We start from the raw sequence: 13,912 nt of genomic DNA, 5'->3' as shown, positions 1-13,912 counted from the left end.
ATTAGGCCAAAGGTAATTGTGTTTGCTTGGTATATGCGTGGTCCAATCTGTTTCGCTGCTGCCAATGAAAAGGGGGATGGATAAGTAAGAAGGTGGGGGCTTTCCACTTTGGGGCGAGGAGGGGGGCACAGCCGATATAGTCTTGTTTACCTCCAGTGTCTGGCTCCACCTTATCGAGTTACAAAGCCGCTGCTGCAACTCAGATTGGCCCTCTGATCGATCGGAGCTCTGATGGCGAGAGGCAGCATGACTGACAGTCTGACAAGCATCTCAGATGGGAGCTGAGTAATGCATGTCATGCCATTATTCCCGGAGACACCTGAGGTTCAGTTTCTCGTCCGGAGGAGTAAACAACAGAGCTGATTCTTATCGCCCTGCCATCTGCATTATGGTAAACTGGACATTTTCCACATCAGTCAGGACATCAAAGGGCAGTAAATGTCACATTTGAATTTCGGAGGCGTTGCAATTGGCAATTCATGTGAAATGACAAAGTGTCTCAAGGTTTAGAAAAACTCGCACTTTATTATCCAGCTTGCAACCAAGCAACTTAAAAAGTGTTAGAATATGAATGTCACAGAGTGAGCATGTCTAAGATTCAACAAGCGTTTGCTTTCAGACCCTCACTATTACTAACACGGGTCTATAGAAACCGTCTTAGTCATCTACTGACTCTTCAAATCTGTTGAATACAACAGTTAGGCACCGGATACAATTATCCCACACATCCAGCCAAACCTTTAATTATCAGCTCCAGTGCTAGAACTTTAAAATAGCATAGATTTACTGTACATATACAGGTATTATACTAAAGGTGCTGAAAATTATTTAGTCCCACACAGCATCATTTTACACAAGAGTCCTTTTTTTGGTCGGAGAGGATGCATGCAGGTCTTAGGACCCAGACTGGACCAGAAGTGACCGCAGAGCAGGTCACATGGGGTAGAACTGTGAGGCAGCCTCGGACGACTGGATCTCCACCTGAGCCATCTTGAACTGGGTGCACTGCAGCCATTTGCGCAGAGCGAACGGAGGAGCTCCGGATGTCTGGCCCTGCAGACACTGATGGTTCACCCGGTTCTGGATGGCCTGGAGACGCAACTGCAGCCCCGCAGAGAGATGCTGATGAGGGAAGGAAGGGAAGATGAAAACATTTTAGTTTGTGTCGATAGCTACTGTATTATGTTATCAATCTGTTTCAATTATGGCACAAAGTTTATTTCAAAAGCCTTACTTTGAGGTTTGACTGAATCATGGGCAGCCACATTGGAATCAGCTATAGGAAAGAATGAAGACGGGTAAGTATTTGACTACATGTTAAGGTGCTCATACTCTATATAACCATGTAGAACAGAGTTGCGGCAAACCTTGACAAAAATGGTCGAGTTGCACTCCTGCAGGGCTTCCATCAAGCTAATGACATGAAGACACACCATCTCTACCATCTGAGGAAAACATATCAATCATAAATGTGATTTTCTGGAACGGAGTAACAGTTTCCTCATTGAAAACATTGAAACTAAACTCCTCTCCTCAGATTTTCATATGAACAAGCACAACACATTTCCAAGCCACCTTAGCTAGATTCAATTGCTCCCCAGTGAAAAAGTATAAGCAGAGCACTCACCACTTTATTGTGGGCCATGAGCTGCAGGATGCTAGGTGTAACCCGACTCCAGAACTCCAAGCCGGTGAGGATGGCGCTGGAGGAAAACTCTGTCTGGTTCTGGTTCACCAGGGACGGAGCAGCGGCCGCCTGCTCGCAGTAGATGGTCCACAGCTGGGCGAACATGAAGGCGTGGAACAGAGAGCACATGTGCAGCACCGACGTCTGAGGACAGAGATCAAGATCAAAACAGAAAAGGCCGGTGAGGTGGTTATAGATCAGACTAACAAGACCCGGGGGAAGGGAATTTAAAGGGATTTCTGCCAGACCTTCGACTGTTCCGGGAAACCAATGAGGATGACTATAAGGTGGTCTGCGATGTGGGAGCCAGCATCGAGAGGGATGGGCATGCAGGAGGTGGAGCCCTGGTGCAGGGCACAGTGTGTGAGGGAGCCCAGAAGTAGCCAGGACAGCTGACGAATGTGGGACACACACTCGATGAATTCTTTTGGCCTGCAAAGAAAAAGAATTGATCAGTTTCACTAACAGTTAGTTCGGTTTTTAAAACATTTTGAAAAGTGAAATTTCACCCAAAAGAAAATTCAGTCTTTATCTATTCTTACCCCTGTTGCATGGTGGATGGCGGATGATAAAGCCAGGGAAGATAACGGACAACAGCTTTGTTATCACGATGATTGCCTTTGCTGATCTCCATGGCGGCGACTTGTGCCAAGCCCACTTTCAGGTTCCCCCCGAAAGTGTCCTCATGCAGCGGCTGACAGCAAGCCTTCATATGGCTCTGGATCACAGATTGGGAGTGGGGAAAAGATAAGGCTGAACAAAAGGCAAAATGTGGAAAGACAAAACTCTGTATATGATAAGATACTTAGCAATTTGTGGCGCTCGAATGAAGACTTACTTTGAGTTTGGTTAGCGTGTGCATATCTGCAATGAAGTCCAGGAGTTCACTTATATATTGTCTCATGCATTCCATGGCTGCTGTTGTGCACTGTCGGGAACACAAACCAGTTTATCCTTTAGGAGGAATCACAGTGGGGACTATCTTCGTTTCCTGCTGTTTTATGAGGCTGATTGTAATAAGATCCAAACACACCATCGACTAAAGTCTTACCCCTGGCAGTGTAGCGATCATGTGCTTCTGGATGATGGTGGATTCTGCTAGCCGTGTACCGATATCTGCACAAACAAACTGGGAAATTCGACAGAATTTTTAGAATTGTTCTCAGGATGAAACACTGTGATTTTCTTGTAAAGTGAAGTGTGTAGAAGACAGTAATTTTACCTGGACCAGCAGTAACAAGTTTGTGTCAGGCAGCGGGGACTTGAACTTGAGGGCCTGCAGAAGCTCTAACACCACAATGCGGGACATGTAGAACTTATCGCGCTCCTGGATGCGAGGAGATAGAGAGTGGAGTAAATGTACTGATGCAGCAAGACTGCCTTTTTCTATTATCACTCTCCCTTACTCATGCTGCGAGGAGAGCATAAACTCTGTAGTCTGAATAGAGGGGGAAGGACAGGCAGCAAGATGGGAGGGAGGGAGACAGAGAATAGACAGAGAATAGTGAAGCTGAGGAGTAGATTTAGGCCAGTCCAGATCTCTCCTCCCAGAGTCCCAGGCAGCTCAGATGAGGCTGTCAGGCTGCCTTCTCCCTCCCTGAGGACAGGCTGCTCTCTTTGTTCATCCCTTCCACACAAAGCCCAGCTGCCTGTTTACAAACCACACTGTCATCTTCTGGCTTCCACTTTGCCTCTCTCTTTTCTCTATGCAGTCATGTTTGCTTATGTTAGGCGCAGGCACACGCACCTTCGCTCTTACAGAACGCAGAGCTGCCTCCGACATTTCGCACCGCGTGGCTTGTTAATGCGCATACCTGTCCGCGGCACTCTCATAATTAAAAGTTGATGGAGCATGGCCGTTTGGTAAATAGCAAATCATGGGCTCTTCTTAAGCTATGGGGCCCAGTGGCATTCGGCATGTAGTGCTGTGCAGCCGTGATAAATGGTGCGTGGTGTGGCAAACTTTAGTAGCTCTGGAAAACCTGACTTTGTGTCCTCCAGAGATAACTAAAAAAAAAAAAATCCTCCCTGCGCTTCCCAGAAACCTCACCTCTCCATAAAACAACTGCACAGGACAGGTTCCAAAAGCAATTGCTCACAGTGACTCCAGCTTTTGAAAAGCGGATATTATATGGCGAGGAATTAAAGCGGGTGAGGAAAATCAATACTGCAGGAGACATAAAGCATGCCGTGTTGACAGTGGTGGAGGACTGAGGATCCATCTGGCCCAACAGTGCAGACAGGCCTGGCTCCATCTCTGTCTGAGACAGCCACTCAGAAACACACCATACATCCTCGGCCCTAGCACACCAACTAATCATGTTAATCAATACTGGCTGATTGCCTACTTAATCATCTGTGACACATGGCCACATTTCTGGCTGACTGGAGAGTCGGGGAAGTAGGTGTAGCACCAAAAGAGTGATGAGCGAGAGGCCTGCGAACAGGAGCTTTTTAACACTGCAGATTAGTTTAAAAGATTTAACTCTTTCAAGGCCGTCAGCACATGTTTTATTCAAACGCTACTCTAAAGATGTCATGTAAACACACTCATGAGTACCTTGTTGAAGGCTTTGTAGCACAGTCCACACAGTTCTACGAGGTAGGAGAGGCTAAACATGCCATACTGGATGACAAAGCTCAGCAGCTTGGAGAAAGGCTCCAGGAGGCTCTGTAGGACAGAAGACGAGAAGAAAGTGTTTGATATTTAAGGCCAGAATTTAGGCATATCAGTGTGTAAAATTCTGCTCTGGGCTTACCCGGGTTGCATTTGTAGTTGGGATTTTCAACAGACAAATGATAATCCTCAAGCTGGAATCCATGGGGCACTAATGAGGCAGAAAAATTGCAAATAAACAAGTTGAACAATCCGAAATGTCAGCAGGTTTTAAAGTGCAGCAAATGAATGCATGGTGCATAGCCATATTCCTGGACTCTGGTGTTTTAGATTTGTCTGCAGTGATACAATTTTGCACACTAATCTGACCTCCAAGGTCAAAAGCATCAGAGTCAAATCAATTACAATTTTAAGACTCTGTCGAATTGAACCCGACAAGGGCACCGCTAGATGCTTTTTCCTCGAGCCATAATCACATTAAACCATATCAGACCATGACTAAGTGAACGGAAGAGTCGATATCTACCTTGAGAGGAAGCACGGAGGGCAGTTTTGTGAGGAAGGTCTGGAACTGGTTGCAGATGGTGGTCCACAGGTTGCTAGGAGAGTCCATTGGGAGAGCCTCCATGAAGGTGGCAATGTTTTCCAGGCAGTGCAGCATTGTGCCCCCTGCTGGCAGACTCTTCTTGTTGTTCAGGCCCTAGAGGGCACAGAGGCATAAAACCATACAAGCGTTATATAATGACATTCTATAAGCGAAGATATTTCCATTTAACTGATCATTCAGTCCTGATCAATCACAATGCTCATGATGAGTGCGGGGGGATTTAGGACACCGAAGCACAGATGATTGCTTAGATGAGCTCATGCACCAACGGGTCGTTATCTGTGTCAATTATTTAGCTCAACAGCAACAATAAACTGGTACAGTGGTGCAGAGTAAGGCAGGTTTTCTCGGATGCCCCCGATGATTTGTTATTTTAGATGGGCTTATGCTGTGGATGTTAGCTGGAGACACAAAAGCTTTTGCTTTGACAAGAGCTCCTCCTGCTGGTTAAATGACTCAACACAATTCGATGAAAGAAGAAGTCCCACCTCGAGCAGCATGTTGAGGGCAGCAACAGAGCTCAATTCATTAAAATCGATCAGGGAAGACGCAAGTGTTCGCAGGAAACTTCCATCTGCAAAAGAAAGTTAAAAGAATGACGGTGACAATATGTCCAGTGGGATACTTTAAAATGAATATGTGAAGAAAAGCTGTCATATATGCATCTTCTGTAGGTTTCAATAAGAAAAAAAAACTTCACTTGCCCCTTAGGGCTTCCATACACTTGACATCATGTAGCCTATATTTTTTAAAGCTGTCTTATTAATATTTACAAATCAGGACTTATTATTCCATCAATGGTAGAGCCGTTAGTGCGGATAAAAAAGGTTTAAATTGGTAACTGAATTGAATTGTGACCCTAAAATCAAAAGACAAAGTGAAAAACCTAGTGCAACAAGGTCAAAACACACAAAAATGAGCATCTAAGACATGCTGTAAGTCTCTACAGAAATAGTGCAGGCACGTATTAAGGATTTTTGAGTTTAGTTATCAGTAGTATGAGCGGACCTTTGATGTTACTCTGGAAGAGTTGGGGCAGGATGCCATTAGGGGCCAGCTGGTGAAACATACAGCGGAGGAACTGCTTGGCTACACCTGCTACATTCCCTGGGATCAACATACTGCAAAACATCAGAGGGAGAATGGCTGTGTTGGACAGGCGGTCACACTTCACATCTATTATTAAACTCATCTACAAGCACACTGAATATCTGAGCACTCCAGCGTGACGGCTTTAATGTCTCGTACCTCTCAGCCTGTCCAGAAAAATTGGCACTGGATGCCAACCTGTAAAGAAGTTAAAGCAGTGGATTAGGACTCGGGGGATGAATTATGCATGAGCACTAAGGGTGAGTTATGAAACTTCATTTAAGTGCTGTGTGGATGTAGATTGCCGGAGCGGCCGTACCTGCCCACAGACTGCATGATGTCGAGAAGCATCGGAGCAGCCAAATCAGGGCTGAGGTGGATGAACATGGAGAGGACGACCACTGCGAGGCCGAGAGTCTCCTCGTCGTATTCCTCCAGCACGGCTGCACAGTCCCGACACCTGGGACATCACATAGATATTAACCAGGTTGGTTTGAGCATTAAGATGACTTGTTTAAAGACAGGTAATAGCTGTTGATTGATTCATCCACCTGTCAGACATTGTGGTTGGCTGCTCATCGATGAACTCCTCCGGCGCAGGGACGAACATGCTGACTGTGCTCGGTGCAGAGAGAAGACTGGTCTTTGTAGGACCTGAAAGAACAGTTAGCTTTTGGTAAGAGTCAGATAGTGGATGCCGATGTATTTTTCTTACCACAATATGTCCACATGTCTCCTCAGGAAAGAAAATCTAGAAGTGACTGACCCGTCTCCCAGGTGCTGATGTTGTGCGGCGCACTCGACTGATGCTCCAGCTGTCTCTTCATTAGCTGGCTCATGGTCAGAGCTCCCAGAGAGCCTCGCTTCACCTGACGGTACTGAGCTAAAGGTCAGACACAGAAAACAACATCCCAGTTAAAGCACCAGCTCAGACCAATTCAACGATACCACCAAGTGTGTATGTGTGTGTGTGTGTGTGCATGTGGTTACATGGATATAGGTAAGACACACATGAACAGAGATGATCAATGTAATTTTATTAAAATTAAGTATTTAGCTCAGTACTTTTGAGAAACTACTTTCCAAGAATACTTTAGAGAGAAATTTAAAACATTATATTTTTCTCATTCTCTCAGGGATATTAATGGTTTTATGATAAAATATCAAATAATATTATGTGATTTTAATGCAGATTTCTACCTCAATGTGAGGTTTACAAAAGGTCATTTGCAAAAAAAGAAGCACAGCACACGCTTTTGTATGTCTGTACAGGTAAAAGTGGTAAATTAAGGCCCTCATAATGATACCACAACAGTCAAATTTTCTTTTCAAGATTTGGATCCTACTTGACACTGAAGAGCGGTGGCTTGTTTCAGGCATAGCAGCTTCAAGCGTTGGGGCTGAGGCCGACTCTCGTGGCTTTTCCAATGTAGACAGAACTTTGTGATCTGCAAGGCAATATGGGCATCGGGCATTGGCATCAGAATTGTGCCGTTAAATGCCAAAAAATTAAAACTGCATATGATAAAAAAACATTCAGTAGCGCTACACACTACTTTTGAGGAGACTTTTTTACTGCTCATTTGTTTCTTATGTGAAGTTTAGTGTTTTGTTTCACCACCTCTCATGCTCCTTTTATATTAAGTCAAATTATATAGGTTCACAGCTGCTGATGTGTGCTGAAAAACCCTTTAAAGTTTTACTATGGAAGGAAAGGAAGAGTGAACACATACATAGAAACACACCACAGGACGCCACACAGCTGGAGTGGTTGGTTAAATAAAGATTTGCACATGTAGAGTACATTTCTGTTGTACAGTATTAAAGGAGCACACATGTTTCTGCAACATTTTACTACAAACCATGTATCCTTTACCTTTATGCTGTCCAACAACATGCATACTATCACTTAGATTTTTAGGTGCATTTTTTCCCACATGCCAGGCTGCCACTGGTTTCTATTTCATTGGGAAAATCTCTCTGTAGGCGTAGACTCTGCTTGAGTTGTGCGATCCATCACTGTGATCATTAAGCCTGTTTTCATTTTCTGTAAATGCTGCATCGTCATTATGGGGTAATGTAGTTAAAGCGGCTCTGTTGAACTTCTGTGTTGTGCTGGAAGCCAGTTGTTAGTTTGTGTTAGCGGACTCCATTTCTAAACTAACGTTAGCTACTGTTGCTCTCTGTTAGCGAGAGTTTTAAAGACTCAACGTATCAATTACTTGTGAAAACTTAATGCAGCATCGCTGTAGGCTTTAGTCCTGGAACAAGGAACAGTTATTGTGAACAAGTCTGCAGATTTAAATCTGTGAGCTTGAAGTTTTCAGAGTAAGCTAATCGATTTTCATATTGTATATAAATAGAAACCACTGGAAGCCTTGAACATGGGAAAACACATTTGCGTGGCTTGAAAAATGCTTAAGTTTGACCGAAAGTATAGAATTTGTTTTTAGTTTAACTGGTTAAACAGACACAACTTTGACCACATTGGCACAAAAAGTGATTGCTGTGTTTTTTAAAGGCGTTTGATAACCCTCCTCATATCTTAGACATCTGGGACCTTTTTGAAAGACAGTGGTAAAGTGGGAATTATCCTCATCCAGCCTTCCTTCTTACCGGTGTCTGCGGCCTGCTCACCGCCCAGCTTGTCGAACATATTGAACGTGATGTCCAGGTACTCCCTCTGGATGGCACTCACAGCTATCTTCCTCTGCTTCCGTTGTCTGGGCACAATCTGGATTTTAAATTCTGCCTCATCGTCCCCGTTGTCAGGTTTGGGGTCACTGTCCCCTTCATCGCCCATGTCGTCGTCCTCTTCGTCATCGCCATACTCTTCTTCATCATTGCTGTTGCTATTCTTGCTTATTTCTGGTGAGGAAAGAGGCTCTGCTCCGTCTTCTGGGATGTCCAAAAAGATGGTCCTACCTGAGGGGCTTGTCCCTAGTCCTGTCCCGGCATCTGAGGTTACGGGTATGTCGTCTAAAGACGTGTAAGGGACATGTGGGGTCTTCCTCAGCAGGTCTCTCTTCTGCTTCAAGGTCATGGGGCTTTCATGGCAGACATTTTCTGTTCGGTCTGGAAGTTCTAGAGAGGTGCTGGGAGTCACACGGTGTGGCCTCTTTTCGTGAAACAGTTCTTCTGATTTTCCCTTCTCCGCCAGAAGGTCTGAGGTCTTTTTGTCACTAGAACAGTCCTCCACACTCACCTGAACCACAGGAGACAGTCGCAAAGTGTTGCTGCTGGCAGACGAAGCCGAGACCTTCGGACTCTCGTTGAACTTAGAGGCAATGAGGGTGTTAAGGTCGAACTCCTCGTCGCTCTCGACGATCCTCAGAGGAGGCAACGGTTCAAACACCAAGGAGTCGCTGTCGGACATGGAGAGCAGTGAGTGTTTTTCTGGAATGGAGGTGCAGTCAGAGGAGAGGTCGATGAGGTCTTGGTCCTCCTTCCCCTGAGCCGATCCTCCTTGTGAGCCTTGGTCAAACTTATCCTCAAAGGTCTCCATGCAGCTGAGCCGAACCTCTGGGATGACGGGCTTTGAGATGTCGGAGTGACCGCCTCGAGAGCCTCGCCGGTCCACGGCATCGCTGCCCTCCACCCGAACCGAAGAGTCGTCGGATGATCCTTTGCCGTGATGCCTGCTGTGGGACGTGGATGAGGACGGGGGCAGGACCACAGGGGGCGCCTGCATGTCACAGCGATCAATGCAGGATTTACGTCGATGTTCGTCCAGATTGAAGAGGATGGAGTCGGTGTTGGAAATGTCCAGAGACTTCTGCTTGTGCATGGCCTGGAGCCGCTTCTTCCTGGTGCTCTCCTCCCTCACACAGTGCAGAATGCTGTCCTGAAGGGCGCTGGCTTCGCGGTACTCTGACAGCTCAATTTCACCTGATACACAGAGGAAAAATTAGACTTTATGCCAGTGAAACCCTCCTGCAATCTTCAAAATATGTTCTACTGAAAACGATTCAATCGATGTGCTGTTATACTACACTTTACTCTGAAAGCCTCTGCTTCTTACTTTTCTTGGCATTCAGCTCAACCGGCTGGTACTTCACAGACTTGCTGCCACCAATCCTCTTCAGGCGGGCAAAGAAGGTCTGTGACTCCTTGTTAGCAGCACCAGTCGGCGTGTCATGGACGTCTGACTCATCGAAAACACTGTCCTCTTCTAAGATGGAGAAAAATTAACATCAGCGGTGCATTGACGAGGCAGACGGATTCATTCACTGGGAAGAGTGTCATTTTCATCACATCCTATCATTATAATCTACATGGTATAGGAAAGGTTTTTCTTCAAAATGAATTCCTATTATGAAGTCATGAATGGTGCCCATTAAAACAGATTTCCCTCTAGAAAAATATTCCCTTAATATTCAATCACTCAAAGTTTTTCAGACCACCCTCGCAAGAAGGCAGCTGCCAAGTTCCAGCGCACGCAATCAATCTTCGTATGTATGTATTTTACCATACCGTGACTTGTGCAGCGCAATGGGTGTTTTCTGACGTTGACATAAACAACTTATTGATTTTGCTTCACCTTTTTCTTTCTCGCTGTAGCGGCTCATGTTGGAGTTGTCGCTGTAGAGCGGTCCAGCTGTAGCGTGGGGCCGACAGCTGTGATACTGAGCGTTCAGTGTGTTGATGGTGATGTGGATCAGATGGAGGACCACTTTACTGCCGTCCATGTCTCTGTACGGGTACTGTGGTGCATCGAAAAACATAATGAGCTTATGTTGCATGACATTTATTCTCTTCGTGATTCATGCTAGATATTGTAAGCTATAAAGAAAATGTGTAACAGCAAGATTCAGTAGCAGTCAAATAGTAAAAGTCAAATATACTTATTCAACTATTATAATACTGATATAAAAGTGGATATAATAGTGTCTGTTACAATATTTTCATTCATTTGAACTGCTGAGTTAATTGTGGGCAAGTACTATCACATGGATTGGCCAGAGCTGGAAGTTACAACCATGTATCCATTACTTTAATTGATCATTTCAACAGTTTATCCTAATTGCTTTTTTGCTCTTTATTTTAATTATTTAACAATTACTTTTAGCTAGGACTGTGGGATAATCAAAATATTAAAACTGCAATATCAGACTTGATATACTTATAGTACTGTAATGCTACAGAGATGCCCTGGCTTACAAATCTTGTTCTCCAATTGCCAGAAAAGTCAAAAAGTCAAATCTTCATGATTTCAGCAGTTTTCTAAATAACAATATCTGTTAAAATAATTGCAACATGATTTTTTGATAAATATAATATAACATATTTTTTTATAATATGTCTTGTTGCCCTACTTCTAGCTAACAATTTAATCTCCTATGCTCACTTGCTAACTAGTTTTCCCCTTAAAAATAACCTGCCAACAGCAGAAGTACCCCCTGGGGTACGAGTGCCTTTCATTGGGAATCACTGATCTATGACAGTAAATGAATGATGATCTAAGCAATGATATCCCACTGACAAATATTAATACAAAGAGTACCTTATAGAGGATAACTAGCAGGGCTTTGAGCCACATCTGTCTGATGTGTGGCTTCAGGGCCCACAGAGAGCATCGAGGCGGCTGTTGGAAGTAATGTCTCAGCTGGGGACACGTGCAGTACTTCAACACCTGGACCACCAGGGGGAGCAGCTGCTTCCCCAAACCAATATTGTAGTCCATCACCTGTAAGAAACAACAGTTAAATCCATTAGCATTGGTGTTATACTGCTATAATCCTTACAACATGCTCCTATGCATGCCAGTTAATCAGGCACAGAATGACAAAGAGATGAGAATATATTGTATGTCAGTCACTTGTGCAATGCCAGCGATGAAGGCGTTGAAGCAGGTAGAGGTGCGCATCTTCTGAGGTGCAATCATGAAGCAGCCCTCCTGCTGGTCATAGCCCAGCAGCACGTACAGGTGACGCTTCACTGTGTTGAAAGCCTTGGCACTGCCAATGTCGGCCTCGGCGCTGCTCTGGTCTTTGGCCATAAATTTCATGAGCACCATGATCAGCTGATGAACCGTCTGGTGATCTATGCCAGCATCCTCAGGAAGCAGGTCTCTGATGATGCCGTCGTCCTCTGGAGATGGGGTCTGGCCTGCAAGAGGGGCTGAAGCGTCAGGGTTAAAGTGCGGGAGGAAACGTGCTGCAGACAGGGGAGAAGATGGGGAGAGGGAGGGGTGCAGGAGCAGGGATGGGGGGTAACAACACAGAAGTGGGGGGAGTCAGCTCAGACAGGTGGAGACATCTTCATGCAATACATATACATCAGAGCAACGTGATCGTGGAATATGTAAACGGGATACACAGAAATAAGACAGAAAATGACCATCTAGCTGTCAGTAAGAGAGTTGCTTCTCAGTCTGATGAAAAAACAATGACTGTCACCACAGAGCAAGCATTGCTTTTTCATGTCCTCTGTCATAATCTCACATAATAGATAATATTAAGATAATCATACTGTACTTTTCCCTCCAGTATGATGTGATTATGATGAATAATACTGCATGTTTCAGATTTAGGTTGTTATTTACCTGGCAGGACTTTCTCTATCATATCTCCCAGTGTCGGGGCAGAGTGCTCTTGCCTCGTAAGCCTTAGAGCTAAAAACCACATATGAAGAACACAATTTAGGAGAATGTACAGGGGAGGTAGTGCAGGACACGTGTCTGAGCTTCACCGCAGTCCAACACGGGAACACACACAAACATACACACATAAAACAAAAAATCACAATATATGGTTTCAAAGACGTATAAAATCCAGCATTCTGACTTATCAAAAACAATCAAATAACCACATCATGTTTGAAGCCGACACAAACTCTTCTGCTTCTGTGCAGAGCCAACGACAAAATGAAAGACATCCTTTATTAAACTATGTGTCAAGACATTCAAGTGAAAGGAACATTGGGAACAAACGAGCGAGGAGAGAAACATTAGGAAAAAGGGGCCAGACTTTGGTCAAATAGTATTTGCAAATAAAAAAGCGGAAAACGAGCCGTGATCACCACATTTGGATGTCAGGTGGATAATAAGTCAGCTTAAAAATACAGCAATGGAATGTCTCTGTAATGCCACGTTGGACAAAGCACCTATGAGGCACTTGAAGACTCAGACGGTATTTGCAAACACTATTAGACCACAGACTGAGTGAAAGTGACAGAGGTTCAGATCTAAACTGGCTGATCAACGCTACTCACGAAGCCGGTTGCTCAGTGACTCGGGGAGTGAAAATGCCCGTTTAGACTCTGATTGGCTTCCCTTCACGCTGTCACGGAGGGAACGCACACTCTTCTGCCGATTCCTGGCAAAACGAGCCCGTCGTATCTTCCACATTGCTGCATCGCTCAGGTTGGCTACGTTGGTTCGTACGGCTGTGATGGCTGCCAAAAGAGAGACAACTTAATTAGGAGCACCATCAGGCCGCAATGTTTCTGTAAATATTATATCGAGTAGGTGGAGCAGGTGTAAAACTCTGAATGGGGACACAGCAGCTACGCACTAGTAGGGAAAGGGAACTCCTTGTTGCAGTCCAGGTGTAACTGAGCCTCCAGAGAGAGCGTTTCAAAGCGGTTGACAAAGAACTCCCAGCTAAGAGCGGGAATGTCTTTCTTCAGGAAATGCAGCAGCAGGAGCTTGCTGAGGATGATGGGCCGATCCCTCACAACAGTGTCGAACTGGAAATCCAGGCACAGGCATAACCCCTGGAAAACAAATAACACACACATGAATACACAGCAGGGCATGAATATATGTAGGCACATGAACACACCGATAATTGTAAAAATGCTGAATATTGGGCCTGACAATTGGCCTACCCCTAATATGTATATGCACTTATCTGTTACCAAGAGATGCAGGTATATTTAAGTGCCATTATGCAAAAAAAAAACATCCAGA

The 13,912-nt window shown here is 44.8% G+C and overlaps 1 protein-coding gene across 1 annotated transcript in view; it reads right to left on the bottom strand.

Moving 5' to 3' along the window:
- Nucleotides 1-499: 499 nt before the first annotated feature.
- Nucleotides 500-13,912, bottom strand: part of unc79 (unc-79 homolog, NALCN channel complex subunit) — a 32,399-nt gene continuing 18,986 nt past the window's right edge. Inside the window, 27 exon segments of the mRNA XM_084380481.1 lie at nucleotides 500-1,122; nucleotides 1,235-1,276; nucleotides 1,368-1,445; nucleotides 1,628-1,831; nucleotides 1,936-2,119; nucleotides 2,230-2,405; nucleotides 2,526-2,615; nucleotides 2,739-2,816; nucleotides 2,910-3,014; nucleotides 4,248-4,358; nucleotides 4,447-4,515; nucleotides 4,831-5,004; nucleotides 5,400-5,485; nucleotides 5,920-6,032; nucleotides 6,160-6,198; nucleotides 6,320-6,460; nucleotides 6,552-6,740; nucleotides 6,742-6,883; nucleotides 7,347-7,448; nucleotides 8,617-9,888; nucleotides 10,022-10,171; nucleotides 10,541-10,703; nucleotides 11,504-11,686; nucleotides 11,819-12,156; nucleotides 12,545-12,613; nucleotides 13,213-13,395; nucleotides 13,515-13,716. Of these exon segments, the coding sequence (XP_084236607.1) occupies nucleotides 934-1,122; nucleotides 1,235-1,276; nucleotides 1,368-1,445; nucleotides 1,628-1,831; nucleotides 1,936-2,119; nucleotides 2,230-2,405; nucleotides 2,526-2,615; nucleotides 2,739-2,816; nucleotides 2,910-3,014; nucleotides 4,248-4,358; nucleotides 4,447-4,515; nucleotides 4,831-5,004; nucleotides 5,400-5,485; nucleotides 5,920-6,032; nucleotides 6,160-6,198; nucleotides 6,320-6,460; nucleotides 6,552-6,740; nucleotides 6,742-6,883; nucleotides 7,347-7,448; nucleotides 8,617-9,888; nucleotides 10,022-10,171; nucleotides 10,541-10,703; nucleotides 11,504-11,686; nucleotides 11,819-12,156; nucleotides 12,545-12,613; nucleotides 13,213-13,395; nucleotides 13,515-13,716 (4,872 nt within the window). The 3' untranslated portion in view covers nucleotides 500-933.

This window comes from Pagrus pagrus (assembly GCF_965226575.1).
Source record: "Pagrus pagrus genome assembly, chromosome: 18".
NCBI lineage: Eukaryota > Metazoa > Chordata > Actinopteri > Spariformes > Sparidae > Pagrus > Pagrus pagrus.
Note: the sequence above shows the minus strand (reverse complement) of the source record. Positions and strands in the feature narration are given on the sequence as shown.